The sequence below is a fragment of the Cygnus atratus genome, chromosome 4, assembly GCF_013377495.2.
Source record: "Cygnus atratus isolate AKBS03 ecotype Queensland, Australia chromosome 4, CAtr_DNAZoo_HiC_assembly, whole genome shotgun sequence".
In the NCBI taxonomy this organism is placed as follows: Eukaryota; Metazoa; Chordata; class Aves; order Anseriformes; family Anatidae; genus Cygnus; species Cygnus atratus.
In genome coordinates, this window is record NC_066365.1 from 31,520,994 (window position 1) to 31,538,391 (window position 17,398).

At 42.1% G+C, this 17,398-nt stretch overlaps 1 protein-coding gene across 1 annotated transcript; it reads right to left on the bottom strand.

Moving 5' to 3' along the window:
* Window positions 1–11,263: 11,263 nt before the first annotated feature.
* NPY2R (neuropeptide Y receptor Y2) lies at window positions 11,264–17,099 on the bottom strand. The gene is made up of 2 exons (XM_035548755.2): window positions 16,792–17,099; window positions 11,264–13,801 (listed from the first exon to the last, which is right to left on the bottom strand). The coding sequence occupies exons 1-2, from the start codon at window positions 16,864–16,866 to the stop codon at window positions 12,608–12,610; spliced, it is 1,269 nt and encodes a 422-aa protein (XP_035404648.1). The 5' UTR covers window positions 16,867–17,099; the 3' UTR covers window positions 11,264–12,607.
* Window positions 17,100–17,398: the final 299 nt, after the last annotated feature.

The following is a 17,398-nucleotide window of genomic DNA, read 5'->3' on the forward strand; positions in this document are numbered from 1 at the left end:
TGAGCGCAAGCATTCTCAGGACAACAAGGCTGTAGCTTTTCACAAGATGGTTATTACAAAAGGAAGAATTTAATTTCAGGGGCAAATGTTTTGATTGTGTCTGTCCATGGCATAATGAAAGAAACACAAACAATATATTCTGCTTCTTACTCACTAGAATAAATACCATTAAATTACAAAGAGATTAACTCACACCTACCACTATTTTGTCATGCTTTTTATTTATTTTTTCATCTGGTAAACTCATACTGATTTTTTTACTACTGTTGACTCATTGTCTGTGTGCTTTACTGAGGAAATATATAAATATCACTCTCCCACTTGAGCCCATACCACGCAGTTTTCACAAGATCTTATGATTCTGTAGCTGGTTGCTTGCATTCTGCCAGTTCCAATGAAAAAGAGCCCCGGGTCACAGTAGCACTGTGTACTGTTAACAAGTAGCACTTTATGAGTATCTTTGCTGTTGTTCTTTCTTTTGGATAAAGAAGAAAAAAAAAATCTTTACCTAAGTTTGTCTGCTTTGGCCCTGTTTTTATGGGAACATGCTTGAACAGATGAAGAAGCAACTGGCAGACCTTAGCTGCATTGCTGAAACTCTGGCCAAAACAACTGACCACTGTGAGGCTCCATTTGGGCAGTCCACTGGGTTGCTAGGCTCAAAATGGTTTCATCGTCTTGAGGGGAGAAACAAAACTTTGCATCAGGTTTAAATAACCTGATAAAGTGGAAATATTTTTCTGTAGGAAGGGGTCTCCAAATCTTGTGATTATCAGCACAACCTAAGAATAAAATATTTTTTGACTAGAAGTAAGAGCACAATGACAAGCAAAACCTTTCTGCTCAGGTGACCGATTGCCTTTGGACTTTCTTTTAATTTTCGTAATACTTGCAAAGTATGGACATTGGTGGGTACCACTGTTATTGTAGGTACGTCAAATCTAGCTCTTGGCTGAGTGCAAAGGACACCTAGTAGATATAGAATTAATTGGTCTAGGCATTTTTTATTACCCATCCCTGACCATAGCTCTGTCCCTGACTCTCTCTTACTACCAAACCACAGAACTGTTTTTTTTTTTTTTAATCAAATTTAGGTTTCTGGTCCCAAGCCCTCTACTTCTCCTTCCTATATTGCATGCTTTCAAGCTCTCTTGCAAACAAACAAACAAAAGAACAAACAAACAAACATCTTCTTGTAATCTTGGTCCTAGGCATCTCCGTTCCTCCTGAATTTGGCCTTCCACCATGGAGACCCCAGCCCCAGTCACTCACCACCTGTTTTTCACACATGCCCTGGTGTGATGGTTGCACAGACTGCCCTGGCGTGCAGACCCCACTTCCCCTCTGTTCTCTCTCCTGCTTCTGGAAGGATTTCCAGTATGAGGACATAAGCTGCATTTACCAACAATCCATCCAAACAGAACTCCAAAGGCGGGAAAGTAGGACGTGAAAAAGATCCATCATAGTGCATTTCTTTTTATAGACTTTACCTGAAATTGAGCATAGAAGGGGAAAACTCTTCAGGCTGGTGCCACAATGTGATATAAATGGGCTTAGTGTTATGAGGTGCACTGACCTAATTTATGGGAGCTGAGAATCTGGTCAGCAGCTTACAGTGCCTACTATTATGTTTGTTTGTGCTCTGCTTTGGAAAATGCTGAACAGGAGTGTTTAGCTATGCCCTGTGCCAGCAAGAGTGCATAATATAAATCTCTATTTGAGAAATGATTTTCCTTCTTTCCTGATCATTCGTTCCTAGTCAGCATCATCTTCAGATACATTTGCCTGATTTCTTTCCCTCCTTTTTCATATATCTCCCCCAAGTTAAGCATCTCCAAGGGAAAAAAAAAAAAAAAGAAAGAAAAAAAAAAGTCAAGACTCTGTCTTAGACAACTAATAATTTGTTTATTGAACATCACACAATAAGGGAGGGTAAAATAAAATAATAAGAAGATGTCAGGTTGGTCTTAAGTTCTGTCCATGAAAAAGAATATTTTGATCTGGTATGATTTTACAGAGCTCAGCAGAGCTCTTCAGCATGGATTTACAAACCAATCATGACCTCAAGTGGCATGCTGTTCATCTGAATAAAATACCTGCCAAAGTGCATTAGGACTGGAGTACTCCTGAGTTGCTAGGTGCCTTAGTGTTCAGATCTAGCAGGGTCTGCATTAAGTGTTTCCAAGATTATAAGCAATGGGAGCACATCTGTGCCTTAATAACCCACATCTCCTTTTTACCAGTCCTTTGGTCACATTATAAAAATATACTAGGCACACTGCCTACAGTCACACTTTAAAAATGAGCTGCTGTAAAAATCAATTAATCTGTATGTGTTAAAAAATGAAAACTCAATGAATTTTTGAACTCTGATAGCCAATTCACTGTGTAGGTTTTGTCTCTCTTTGAGGTTGGATGATGAAACTAGGCTCTTTGTGGTGGCTTTCAGCTCTCTCCTCCTGAACCATATCCAGAGAGAAACTGAAATCTGCAGCAGGCAAAGGTTCTCAGTAGCCTCTGAGAGGATCACCTTCTAAATGCAGCTTTATATGAGCTTCAGACATTATACAAATGAATTCACATGCCCCTATTTCAAATGTTACCTGTGCTGAGCTTGTTTGTCGTTTTAATTGCACAAGCAATTTCATGGCATTTTAAATAAATTGTTTCCCTGATTTGTATCCATGTTACAGAACAGAATTGACTGGAAATTAGAATCAGCAGCATTCTTCTAGGAGAGGAGTGGGGAAGTAGGGTGAGAGCTGTCTTGCCTGCAGCCTCAAGCCACCCAAGTGATTTCTGAAAGCTGAAGCCTGACCTTGGTGACAGCCCTGAGGGAAGTACTCACGAGTGATCAGTAAAGCACCTCAGGAAATGAAGCTAGCTAAAAGCCTGGCCACACAAAAGACCTTCCTGTCTGTCACGCTTTTCAGGATAGTTATAGTGATGAGTTTCTTAATAGTTGCTACAGAAAAATATATAGTCTCCAAAATACCAGTGGAAATACTGCTACACACTTTTTTCAAATGACACTGCTGAAAGCCACTTTTCCATGACATCCTAAGGTGTAGGCTCTACTGTAAGGGAAGAAGTGTGGCAAACTACACACATTGCATGCTTCCAATTAACTTTGCTAATGTTAGCCTTCGGGAGCCTGCTGACGGACTGGGCTGTCGAGTCATTCTCAGCCTTGCTGCATCCACATAGCATGGACCAGAATTTTACCAAGAAGAATTGAGCATCCACAAGCTTTCCATCCCAAGATCACTCCAGCTTGTTCCTGAGAGTGTATATGCTTGCTTAGGGCTTCAAAGGAGCCAGGTAAAATGAAGGCACGGTACTTAATTGCCTTCAGGCACAGCAGTGGGATAGGTCCCACGAAATTTTAGTTGGATGCTGCTGATTCTTCCATGTTACTGAAGGAGAGCAGGCTATGTGAGCTAAATATAGCCTAAATATAGCTAAATATAGTAAAGGTATGAAATTGCTTGTGGAGAGATTTTTAAAAGAGTATAAGGGATTGGAAGCCTAAATTCAAAACCAATTTTCAATTAAATTTGCCTCCCTACATCTCTCAGCACTTTTTGGTAACAGAAACCAGTATTCATCCATCAAAGTTCAGCAGTAAGCACATTAGCTTGCAAGAGTTCAGATATGGACACCAAACCCAGGAATGAAATGCCCAGTGGCACAAAGATTAGAAGTGCAATTCAGCCTGTGTTGAAAAAACAGTCTTGTTAATTTACCTCTTTTATCAGCTTTTTGCCTCGGGAACTATGATGCTGGATAGGTAGAACTTCAGTAGAGGAACATGAGTGAAGTATCTAAGCTGAAATTATCAATGTAAGTAAAGAACACAAAAAAGCATCAGTGCTCTGACCTTCCCCATTTTACCTGTTTTCCTTTGACAAGTCAGCATTTCATTTGCTTTAAACAGGAAGCCCTGCTGTGATGGAGTTGTAGCTCTGTTTGCACTGTTGGCTGCTCCCTGCTGTTTAAATGTCAGTTTTGGATTTGCAAAGACATAAGGCTGTAAAAGTGCCTGTGAAAGACTGTCACTTGTAGATCTCAAGAGGAAAATATCTTCCATAGTGAACTGGGTGGGGAAAGGTGCAGTGATAGGTTAAGAGGGGTGGGGGGATATATTTCAAGGCCGCTATAGTACTGTCATCATCATGCTCAAAAGCCTGTATATTCTGCTCACCCTTTCAGCAGCAGAGCCCATAATGAAAAACTGCGAGGGCCAGAAGAAACAAGCATTCTGTGTAACAGGACAAAACAGATAAGGAAAACACCTTCTTGAGCCAAAGATCAGTATCTTTTGAGATACACTGCTCTCAGGAGGCAGGAGTGGTTCAGACTACCTCCTCCTGCCCTCTTGTCCTGTCAAGCACCCATGCAGCTCTTTCTGCTGCTTTATTTGTGCTGAATTATTGTGTTCTGTGTAGTGATTTGAAATTGTATTTAAAGCTGTAGGTGTGGCGTTTTTATAAAAGAAATCAAGACTCAAGTATTATGCATCTTAAGATTCTAGTCTCCTGTACAGTACCAAGCTGGTACACAACACATCCCATATATACTATCTCATAGAAATATAGAAAATTTCTGGTATCACCTGTCTTATATTTCAGAGAAGTAGTAAACTGAGCAATAAAGATGAAGGATTGGATTTGCATTTACTTATTGGATTGGAACAGCTGTATTCTACCACAGGAAAATCAAAGAAGCGAGAAATGAGCTGTATCATACATATGCAACCCATGCATCTGAGATTATGAAGTGTTCTTAGAATTTGTCAGGAATATCTAAATAATAAAGACAAAGTGGGGTTAGAGGAAGTTACTGCCTGATTTTACAGCTCAAGCTAGAAGTGATTGTGAAAGATACTAAGCAGCAGTTTATCAATAATAAAGGCACATACTGTTGGGGGTTTTCAGCTATCTTAAGAGTCAGTAAAACATATTCTTCTGATGTTTAAAATCAACATTCAAAGCATAAGCTGAATGACTACTAAAAGGGAAAGGATGATGAATTGGACTGATAAACCTGCAAACATCCTTTTAGGGTATTTTTCAAGCTTAGGCTTTTGAATAGCAACTATGGAGGGCATTACTTTTCATTTCAGTTTATGTCCTGGTAATCAATTATACACGAAGTTGGATAGCAGCCCTTTTGCTTCCCTGTTAGATGTAAGAAAGCAAATAAAAATGAGATTACTGAATGTAGTGAGTTCTTCTTTCCTTTCTCTGCCTTTGATTCCAGTTAACTGAGCTAACCATGGATTTTCCACTTTGAAGGAAGCAAACTGGCCATATGCATTGAGGCCGTCTTTGTCATATTCTAACCCTTACTTCATTATTTCTAGTTCTGCTCATTATTGCCTTTTTTTTTTTTTTCTGGCTTAATTTGACTCCTGTAGGAACTCAACACTGGAGACCATACTGGAGACCATATACTGTGCAGCCCTATTGCTGATGTTTTACCAGTCATCTACAATAGCAGGCATTAATCAGTTACCCAGGTGGACTTTCTTGACCTCTTGCATATCATACTAGCTGGTACATGCTCCATAACTCTTTGTGTTGCCAAGTCCCTCTACTGCAGGTAACTGCTATCTCTAAGCCTACACAGGTACCACTTGTACAAAGCAAATAAACAATAACAACAGTAATGAGTCAGACTGGCCACACAGAAAATAGGACATTTTTTTCACATTTTCATATTTTTGCTTTCAGAGAGCTACAGTGTCCTAGTGTCAACTCCACTATTTACTCACAGCAACCACAACTATACTGCTGAGTTAGCTTGGGGCTTGAGTGCAGTACTCAGGAAAATCCTTGCTGCCTACATGTTGGCTTACACGTTTTAGAAAGACTGAGAATTTCCTTCTCCATGCTGGAAATTCATCCACAAAGGCCACGTCACAATGCAACTGGGCCATGCACTGTTCTTCTGGCCCTGTGGTGAGGTGACATAGACTGGCAGTAGCTCTCCTTCAAAGAGTGATATTTAACCTTAGGTCACCTCTGCACCTCTTGTGGTGTCCCTGTGTCCCTCAGACATCGCTTCAGAGACTTAGGGGTCAAGGGAGAGTTGTGTTGCAGCCCACCAGGAAGGAGTTTTCATAGCATGATCCTGTGGGTATCTGCTGCATACCGTGAGAGGTGGCACTGAGGGCATGTTTGAGGGTGCGTTGATAGGACAGCATTGGTGACTGCTGGCTGGCACAGTTCAAAACAGCGCCCAGGGATCATGCTAATTAAGTGGTTTGCACTATCAGCAGTATACTGCTCAGCTTCTCACTCTATTCTTGTTTTATTTAGGAAAATAATTGTAATTAGAGAGACTCCCAGCCTGTTTCTACAGATAGTGTGGAAGCCTTCAGCCATCTGGCACAGCAAGCTGCGCCCACACACAGGCACTGCCACAAGCAGTGAGCTTAGCCCATATGACACCCAACAATGCTTTTACTTGTCTGTGCCCTGGTTTTCCCATTTCCAGAGATGGCTGAAGCTGGCTGAATGACCATAAGCAATTTGATAAAGCCAAATTCAAGTTTTAATTAAAAAATCTACAGTCTTCAGCTTTCATTATAAAGCATCTTTACAATCTTAAGTATAAAATCCTATTGTTCTTGTGTGTGATTGCTTCTTTTAAGTAATGTAGTTTTCTCAAAATGTGTTATTCGTAAGTCTTTATTTTTACAGCCCTATTTGATGGTGCCATTTCAAAATAATCAGCCAGTAGTTAAATTGCTTTAGACATCAAGAATGCATGCAAACATAAGAAATCCCCGTGTGGTTCTGCACAAGCAGAGGTAAATGTCCATTGTCCATCACAGTTTCAAAGCAACCTCCATTGAGTGCAAGGAAATTACTAGCTCATCTGTTTGAGATAAAGTATAGATTGCAAAGTGTGTATTATTGTTGTTAGTATTAGTATTTATTGGTATTGGTATTGGTAGTGGTATTGGTATTGGTATTGGTATTTGTATCATGGGATTTTCATGAAAAAGCAAACATTGACCATTCTGACAAACAAATGTGACCAGAGGGTTTATAGAAATCTGGCAAGATGTTCCAGTGACTGTAAGAGCAGATTATATCAACAGTTTGCGTCCCATGAGATAAATCTGACAATGAAATATTGGATTTTAAATGGAGGCAGCTTTTCTGGAGGAGAAAGTTTGTTTTGCCCCTTCCTAGAGCAGCAGATGCTCCATGCTGTGGCAACAGAGGAGAGGTTATGCCGCTGCACACTCACATCCCACCACAGCTACACCCAGCTCTGCCTTAAAGTATTTATATTTTGGCATAACCATCTGTCAGGCAGTGTTTTTGTCAGGACAAGAACATTATCACTTCTTATGTGTAAAATATGCTCCCCAGTGGATCACACTGCCAGTTCGTTTCTGTTAGGAGTAGGACTGCTGACGAGGGCACAGGGAAGAGCTGTGCTGCTGAAGTGGCAGTGTTTCCCAGCACTCAGGTCACATATTATGAAGTGGCCACTGGTGTTCAGTGCCACAGGGCACATCAGTGCTAGAGTCTGTGGGATATACCTGAGCTAGTCTGCAACAAGCTCTAACATGGGCAGGATGAGCCAGACAAACTGATCCTTGCCCTGTCACTTACCTTCAGTGTAAGGATGTGCTCAATGCAGCACTGCCTGCGGACACTTGATTTGTTGACACCTTGATTTCAGCTGCATTTGAGCTTTAGAAACAGATCTATGCTGAACTTGAGAGGCAGTGGACATGTGGAACTTACACTTTGCGGAGTCATCAGCATCAAAGTGTAGCTGGGATGAAATACCACCAAACACAAACTGCATTGTCCTTACAGCAGTGTAAACAGAGACTCGGTGAAAAACTGATTCATGTTTCTCCAAGCCCATCTGCTGGGAGCAATTGTCTCAATCCACCTCAATCCACCTATCTCCCTCAGCTTGTGTCTTCAGGTTCGGTTGGATGGGAATAGCTGTGGAGCTGTGTCTGTGCTCTGCTGAGATGTGATCGTACTGCTCCAGTGTGCAGTGGGAGCAAGGCCAGCTGTTTCACCAGCTTGGTTACCTCAAATAAATTAAAAAGTCACAGTGCTGCCAGCAAACACTGAGATCCAATTTAGTACAAACAGCTCTAATTCTGGAGGATGGCAGTGAATAGGAGAATTGCCCTAGACCTCTATTTTTTTTGTGCAACCTTGGAGAGCTAGGAATAGTTTGGCCCCATGTATATTTAAGCACAGATTCTGCCATTGAAAAGGTCTTGAACTGCAGGGTTAGTAAATTATTGCATGAGAGTTGTGAAGTACACAAATAAAAGTCTGTTTCATATAAAGCCCAGTTGTGCAAATTCAACTCCAGGTTCAAGGGTCAAACCATGGTCTGGTTCTCTTATGCGGTATCAGCAAAAAATGTATATATACAGTATTTTTTTCAAACTAAATTATGCCTCCATCATCACATATGTAATTTCACAGTCCTTAAGTTTTATAACCTGAAGCTCTCTTTCTTTCAGAGGTACTCAGTGAAGTCTGAGAGGGAAAAGATTTTAGCACAAACAGAGAATTTTTCATATATCCCATCTGAAATGAACTTTATGAGGAGTATGTATGCATTATTCATCTCCTGTACTGGCTGGAATTAATAACACATCCATTGCATCTGACACATTATCACTACAGAGCTGTTTACCTGTACTGCATTCAGGTGAAATAATGTACAGACACAGGCTTACTTGCTTGAGAACATGACACAAACTTTAAGGCTCAAATTATTGCAGGAATTTCTCCTCAAAGTTCCTCAGTTTCCCCAGGCAACACTGTCCTTTGTGCATAGAATTGATTTGTGTCTTCATTTGCCCTGGTTTCGTTTGAACACGTTTCTCTCACTGCCCAGACGAGGGGAAGAAGAAAAGTCTATAAATCAATTATGCCCTGACTAGCCCTGTTCTTGTCTCTTCCTTGCTTCATGACGGGGGCTTTTATTCTCTGACATTCTGAGTTCTCCAGTTTTAACAGCTTCAGATTTCCTCACTACCATTGTACCAATTTTCTTTTTAAATAATATCTAGTTTAATATCTTCAAAAATGAAGATGAGATATGAAAATCACTATTGATTGCACAAATAAGCAATTTTAATGAAGCATTAAAAACATGGCTCTTCAGCAACACTAACCTTGCATGGATTTACATACATCTCCTAGCTTCTTAGAGCAAAGAACCTGGCACAAAGTAGCTCTGTTATTGTGGAGTGGTATTTATAATGATAGTACCAGGTAAATAACTCAGGGATTCAAAGACAAAATTTATCCCTTAAGGTCATTATCTGGATTAATACAAGAAAAGTCCCCAAGAGAGTTTAGAAACTATGAGGCAAGGATTATATTAATCTACGAATTCAGTGGTTCTTTATGGGTCTGACAAATAAAATGCAGATAATAGTTTCCATTCAGTTATTGCTCTTAGTGTTATTAATATGTTGGTAATGTATGTATGTCCATTACACATTTTGTACAAAGTATGATTATACCAACTATGGGGCAACAGTCAGTTATGCCCCACACCAGCTTCTGCACAGCTGTGTGGTACAGTTGATACACCAAAACATACATACACTAAGCCTATCTGTTGTGCAAGCCTAGCCCCTCTGTTTCTGTTGCTTATACTCTCAAACCCAATTTTGCTCAAATTCACTTTGACATGCTTTCTGCTCAATCCTGCTTTGGCTACACTGTGTTGACACACACTGAATAGCACTGTATATATAACACTGAATTGTTATATATACAATAGAACAGCTCTAAGAAGATGTATACGGCTACCTGAGGAGAGGTGGCAGCGTGGTGGCTAAGTCATTCTCCTGAGAAATGAGGCCTGTCAGTTCAAATTCTTGCTCTGAATCAGAGATGACATTTCACCTTGGGTGTTCTACTGCCTCCTTGCAAAGCCTTAAACAAGTGTTGCTGTTTGCATTCTTTGGCTTTGTATAAAGCTTGTACCTATTCAATGGGAAAAGAACATAGTGCTTTAAAAAAAATAATTAAGGTACCAATGTGTGTATGGGGAGACCTAGATTCCTATTTCACCTCAGCAGACGAACAGGGGACCCTCTGCAGACTCCTCAGTCTGTTGGTTAGAGCCTGCTTATAGATTCATTTTCTCTTAGGAGGAAATGGGGACTAACCATGGGTTTCCACATCCTTCTGACAGCTGGGATTTGGGGGAACTCTGAGGGAAGTTGCTACCTGATTGCTTTTGGTGAGAAAAATGCCTAATTTTCCTATATAAAGGGATACTAAAGTGAACCCTTGCATAGGTAGCTCTTGAGTCCACACCATGCAGTGGTGCACCATGTGGAGGTCTGTCACCCTAAAGCAGGCACTGACTCAGGCACCACCTCCACACAGCACAGTGAAAAGCAATGGGATAAATTAATGCAACTTTGGTACAAAATGATGACTGCAGAGAAAGCTCAGGAAGTAGTAACATAAAGATGTCATGAATAGACTGAAAGATAATTTCTAATTAATCACTTTCATCCAGGATGATATAAAGCGGTCTTAAAATCATTGAGAATTAGCCCAGCAAGTACAACTTCAGCACACACTGTCATGGTTACTTCAAAACTCTTTATATACCACACTCTAACAGGCTTAAAAGAGTTGAAATAACTTTTAACCAGAGGTGGGGGGTGATGGGAAGAGGATTTACTTTTTAAATAAAGGATGCTATTTGTGGAAATAATACAGTTTTGATGAAGGGTTCAGAGTCAACTGTAACTGATACCTATGATTGATGTCCATAATAATTGCACACTTCTGTAATCCTTCCTCACCCCTAACTGTTTTGAGCTTACACTTTGGATATTATTAATATTCAGACAAAAATAACTTGTGGACAATATCATGAAAGTATATAGTTGAGAATTAATCTATTTTTGCAGAACTGTTTAAGAATGATGGATACTTTTTCTTCCTTAAGTAAACACCAGCTAGTTCTCTAGACCTCCCTTCTCTGCTCATGAAAAATCCAAGTCCAAATGATTTCATGGATTTTTAAAGGATGATGGCAAGATACAGTATACACAAAGCTGAATTTCTCCACCTGACAAACATCTGATGCCACTACATTGCTAACACTTCAGTACTGGAGTTTTGTTGTTTTTTTAATTTTTAAGAGAGAACACAACAAATTTAGGAACACTGAAAATTAAAAAAAAAAATGAGGAGGCTGAAATGTAGCTGTGGAAAGAGACTCCAAGTGAAAGTATCACGTTTATTTTTATTCTTGATAAGCAACAGGGCAGCTTGGAATAAACACCAATTGAAATTTTCTTCATCTCTTTAATGAGTTCAAAGAGGCTAAGCAAAGACACGGAAGAGTTGAACATTGCTGTGTACAACACAGTAAACAGATTAAAATTTTATACCTGAGCAAAAAAGGAATTTAACTATTAACTACAGCATGCAGAATAACTGATAAGTTATCACATAAACCTAGCATACTGTTATTAGGTTACACTCATTCAGATGTTTTAATTTTTACAAAAGCTAAAGATGGAAAAAGCTCCAAGATGAGATGAGTGTGTGACATAAAACCACAATAAGGAAAAGCATATGACCATCTAGCAGCCTTTCCAGAGGATCAAAATTATCTGCTGTTTTATTATGCAGGGAGAAAGCAGCAAAAATTCAAAGACTGCAGAGTTAATAACACGTTAGGCATTTAAGCAGGTCTTGAAAATTAAAATATTGGCAGTTTATGAAGTGTTCACAGAAGACCTGAGCCTGCATCTCCTGCCTTCCAATACCATTTTACAGCTTTGCGTTTATGAGCTCTTCCAAATGCGGAATGAAAGGTAGGGACCTGCAGGAAATGAGCCATCAGGTCACAGGCTTGCAGTTCTGTCACCAGAATAACCACAGCCAATTCTTAAGGAATGACTTTCTACCCCATTTGATCGGCCGAAACCCACCTTTTCCTTTCTTCACACCAAAACTGGTATTTTTTCATTTTTGCTTTTTTTTTCCTCTAATCCATTTTGAATGCTTTCGTTTGAAGTGCTTCAGTACAAGTCAAAAACAGTAATACATTTCTCATCCTAATTCCCTTATTTTGCAAAAGGTTCCTGTGGGAGAAAAGGGGTCTGAAAACCTTGATCTTTAACCAGCAGAGCCCATTCTCCCCAGACAGGTTTCATTTTCCCAACAGATTTCTATTCTCCCCAGTCTCCACATGCAATATACAAGTTGCCTGCTCCCATAGTATTTCTGAGCTAGAAATCAGCTGTTTGCCTCCCTACAGCAAAAGCAGCAAAATCTGCTTTTGTCATTTAGATTTGTTGTGAAGAGATGGGAGGGATGGGAGTGTCTCTTAGCATGAGACAGCCATAAATGAAGTCTCTCCCTTTTATTTCCTCAGTTGTATAGTCACATCCTTGTGGTGACAATCTAATCTTCCCTCAAATCACACCACCTGCCTTGACCTCCCTGCTACTCTTCTTTCACCATTTATGAGTAAAACTATGCATTAAAAATGCATGTGTCAAAATGGATTTAATTCCTTTGTCCACAACATATGCATTTCTTCTCTAAAGTCAGAAATCTTAAACATTGGTAGGTTGTGTGAAAGAGTCTCCAGGGAACTGACTCCTCTTTGCTTCCAGTTTCTTCCTAGCTTTGAAAGCTGCTGATACTTCAGGGTGGATGGAGTCCAGCCGCTGCTCGCACTGAAAGGCTGTGAGGAAGGCCGTCCTGTAGTTGTTATTCATCCAGCCATAGAGAAGGGGGTTAGCAAATGTTGAGCACATGGCAATGACGTGAAACACTGTGTAGATCAGTTTGTACTCTTTCAGGTCTAGCACCTGACTGTCAATATCACTGACCAGCTGGAAGGTGTGAAAGGGCAGCCAGCTGACAGCGAACACCACAACCACACACACCAGCATCTTGGTGGTTTTCTGCCGCCGCTGGTGGTAGTGGTCGTTCCCAGCCCCTGGACTAACGTGGTTCTTGAGCTTGGTCCAAATACGGGTGTAGGCGTAGGAGATGACCGCCAGAGGCAGCACATACTGGATCAGAAGCATGGAGATGCTGTAGATGGTGCCGTAGTTAAGCTGTCCCTCCCCTGGCCACTTCTCAGAGCAGACCACAATCTTGAAGTCAGGAATGATCTCAATCAGTGAGTATTCACGGAAGATGGCCAGAGGACTTGCCAACAGGGCACTGACTGCCCAGGCAACTCCTATGATCAAGAAGCTGATCCGCTTAGAGATTTTGCTTTCCAAGTGGTAGACGATGCAGCGATGCCGATCCAAAGCGATCACGGTCAATGTAACAGTCGACACGTGCACAGCAAGAGCCTGGGCATAAGGCACCAGGTGGCACAAGACTGGGCCCAGTTTCCATTCGCCCAACAGTGTGTAAACTAAAGTGAAGGGCAGGCACAGTGTATTCACCAGCAGATCAGCCACGGCCAGGTTGGCAATGAAGAAGTTAGTCACTGTGCGCATGCTTTTGAACTTGATGATCACGTGGATCACAAGGGAGTTTCCGATCACCCCCAGCAGGATGATGGAACAGTAAGCAAAGATGAGGATTATCTGCACTTCGACTAGCGTCGTGCTGTCCTTCAGTTCGGGTTTAGGGTCGAGAGCCAGCTCGTTGAGTGGCGTGGTGTATCTCGGCAGGTACAGCTTGGTGAACAGCTCCATCTTCATTTCATCTGTCTGGTTTTCTTCACCTATTGCTTCCAGGGGCCCCATTCTTGCAGCAGCCTGGTCTAAGCAATAGAGCTGTCCCTGAAAAACAAACCAACACAAGAACATGTGGAGAAATCAGCCTGTGGTGGTTAAGACCAGAAGTAATGAACGGCTACAGCTACAGTAATGAAAAGCTACAGCTCTTTCCTCCTCTAACCCAGGTTCTACATCCCAGGATTAAGAGGAGATCTGTCTTAATATATTTAAATTCTGTTGCCCTTACATTTGAAGCCCGATCCTGTAATATTATTCAGTCATGACTCCTGCTGAAAATTGGGACAGATTTCAAAAGCATTTCAAAGACAAAGTTTGCCTCAGTAAATGCAGAAGGATTAAGATCCAGCTGGGCAGCATATCCTTTTTTTTACAATCCACTACCTAAAACTACTGCTGATTTAGCACAAAACTTCCATTAATACCTATGGGAATTCTACATGGAACAGCACCATCCAGACTGTTATCAGCATAATACTCTTCCAGCTTTTCCTTAATGGAAAGTGTCCTTTAAATAGTTACCAAATTCTTACAGGTTTAGGCCCATCCTTAATGCCAGAGAACAGATTATTGATGCCTTTTTTTATGAAACTTTATTTTATGAAAGTTAGTGCCACAAGGCAAGAAAAAATACCCTTCTAGCAGATCTGAAATAGTAGCATTTCTATGAAATGACTGTGCAGCCTATTCATGCTGAAATTTAACTCAAAACACAGCTAAATCTCGGATATAAAAAATATTTCCTTTTTGTGTAATGTTTGAAAAAACACAGTTCTTGGAGGCTGCCAATCACTTTTTGACTGCAGCCATAGAGAAGAGCAAATCATTCCCCTTCTGATGTCAGGAAGGATTTCACCACTGGCATCAAAATCACATTCTGTTGACTTCCCCACACAGGCTGAGCCAAATTCTGCTCAGCTAGCCTATGCTACCCTAAGAATTCAGTAGGCATGGATGGATAAATGCATGCTTTACAGTTAATTTCTGACTTGGACTTCAATCCTATGTAAAGTGTGCCTGTCCCCAGGTAGACTGTCCAAATCGTGGGTGGCGTCACGAGTGCCATGCACCTGTGGATTCCTTGGCTTGACCTGTGAAAGTACTAAGCAAGCATTTGTCAGCATGGTGGGCTCACAGAAAAAATACTGACATTTGCCACTGAGGGGAAAGCCAACGCTGAGTTACTACTCTATTTGCTCATTCATACATTGCATAAGTAAAGCAGCAGAGTAGAGAAGAAATGTCACTTGCTTGACACCAGGTGTTACACACAGTTTAGTCCACTTTGAATTCAGGTCTGCCTAAAGAGACATTCAAGCTATTAACAACTGTGGTTCTGTATGCTTTTTAAAAAATTTATTTATTATTATCATTATTTAAATCACATCCACACCACTGCAGATTTTTATTCCTACCTCTATCCCCACTGACATTTATTGGCAACATCGCTAGGTGTGATTTCCTAACTAAGTTGCTGTACATGTGAACCTGCATCTTGTGACTGGCTACTACATTATGCCTCAGGAACAAGCACCGTCTGCCAGCAGGTGACTGAGACCTTTGTGTTTTGCTTGCATACCACACAATATCCCAAAGAATTTCTCAGTGCAAGCCTTTATTTTTTTCAAAAAGTGCAGCCCAACCACATGAACCGAAAGTTATTTTTCCCCCAGACTAAGCTGGTCATTATTATGCTTTTAGTCAACACTTAGTGTACAATTAATAGTGTAAGCCTGAGAGATACACTGTGAGACATAGCTTACATAGTGTAACACCGTGAGATACATAGCTGAGGTGTGCTAGGTGTTTGTAGAAGCTTACAGTGCAGTTTTTAGTAATGTAATCAGTTGTCACCTACTAGTCTAAGCAAAGGCAGCAAGGCAGGACTCCTAATCAATACACCTTTAGTCCACCAGGTAAAAAATGGAAGAGATATAGGAAAATTTGCACCACCAAGGCTATGCAGATGTCCAGAACTCATCTGATCTTTTCCCTTCAACCTGTGTACCTATGCCCAAGAATTATGCTTGCATATCTTACTAAATTACTATATTACTTTGGTGAGGTCCCAAGACTGTCAGGTACTCCAAGATCTCATAATATTTTAATTGCAAAATAAAAGCAAGTCATAATTGCACATTACAAGAGAAAGGTAAGAGGGAAGGCAAATTTCACACGTTTTCCCTTCTTTGCCATGAACCCAGGGAGGATGATGGAACTCAGCCAAAAAAATAATAATAAATAATAATAAAAAAGGTATAACAAAACAAAAAAAAACCATATCATCCCTTTCTTCCATAGCATCCCCTTCTTCCCCAAAATGTTTTCACTTGTTTCTCTAGTCACGGGCATCCTCATGACTCCTACTTCCAACCCCTTATTTAGCAAAGCCCTCTTTTCTTCTGCCACTTTTATTCCATTTGTTACTATTTGGTCTGTTGGCAAGCATTTTAGTCTTGTCAATACAACAAAGCTGGGGGAGGGAGGAGGGACAGCCAGGGTTTTGAGCCGAGATGAGCTGGTGTGTCACTAAGGGATGCAATAAACTGGACAAGTTTGACATTGCCAGTGGGACAGTTGAGTGGGGGAAGAATCATTTGCTTTTGTTGGACAGGGCAAAACTGAGGTGGCGTTTGCTACCTGAGGAAGTGTTTGGCAGGACCCTTCCTAGTCTTTTTCAGTACAAGCCCTCCATCCGATGGCTTTTGCACCCCAACGCACGGTGCTGGTTGTTTGGGTGGTTGTTTTTTTTTTCCATTTTTTCCCCCAGCCCCTCAGGGATGCACATCACATTGCACCCAACTTTCGGCAGAGGAAGGCCCGGGGCGGATCTCTTACGGTTCCTACAGCAAAAGAAGAAGGGCGACCACCCCCGAGACCCCCTCGGCACGCACCCTGCCTCCCGCGGCCGCAGCGCAGCCACCGGGGGCGGCTCGGGAGCCGCTGGGGACGGCGGGGGGAGGCAGCAAGGACCCCGCACCTCTTCCCATTTCCCCCCAACCCCAGCCCTGCCCGGCACGGCACGGCACACTCACCGCGGCGCTTCTCTCCTGGCTGGCGCTGGGGCACGGCGGAAAGTTTGGAGGTGGCGGCGGCGGCGCCCCCCGCATGTCGGGGGGCGGGACCGGGCGGGACGCGGCGGGGGGACGGGGACAGGCGGGGGGGGACAGGAGGGACGCGGCTCCGCCCCGCTAGGCTGCGGGAAGGGGGCTACGAGCCGCGGCCCCGGGGTGCTCCTTCCCCGGGAGGCAGCGGCCGGAGGGATGCCGGAGGGAGCGGGAGGGGGTTTGAGGGAAAAAAGGGGAGATTCTGGTCGGTGCCGGGTGCTGCTTCGCGGTGCTTCCGAAGCGCCTCTCGGTGAGGAACGTGAAGGGGATGCTCTCGCTGCAGGGAACTGCTGAAATCCTTGGCTGTGAGCGCCCCTGCTCGCGGAGATTTGCTGCTCCTCGTTAGAAGGGATGTGCCTAGTGCTAGAGCAGGTATAAGGGTGAATAAAGCATTTACATATTCCGCCCAGAGCAGAATGAAAGATTGCAGGTTTATTTACCAGGCTGCAAATGCAAAGGCAACAGCTGCTGTAGTTACGAAGTTCTGTGCTCAGTAACCTTCCAAAAAGCTCTTCTGTCAGCCTAGCTCCAGCCA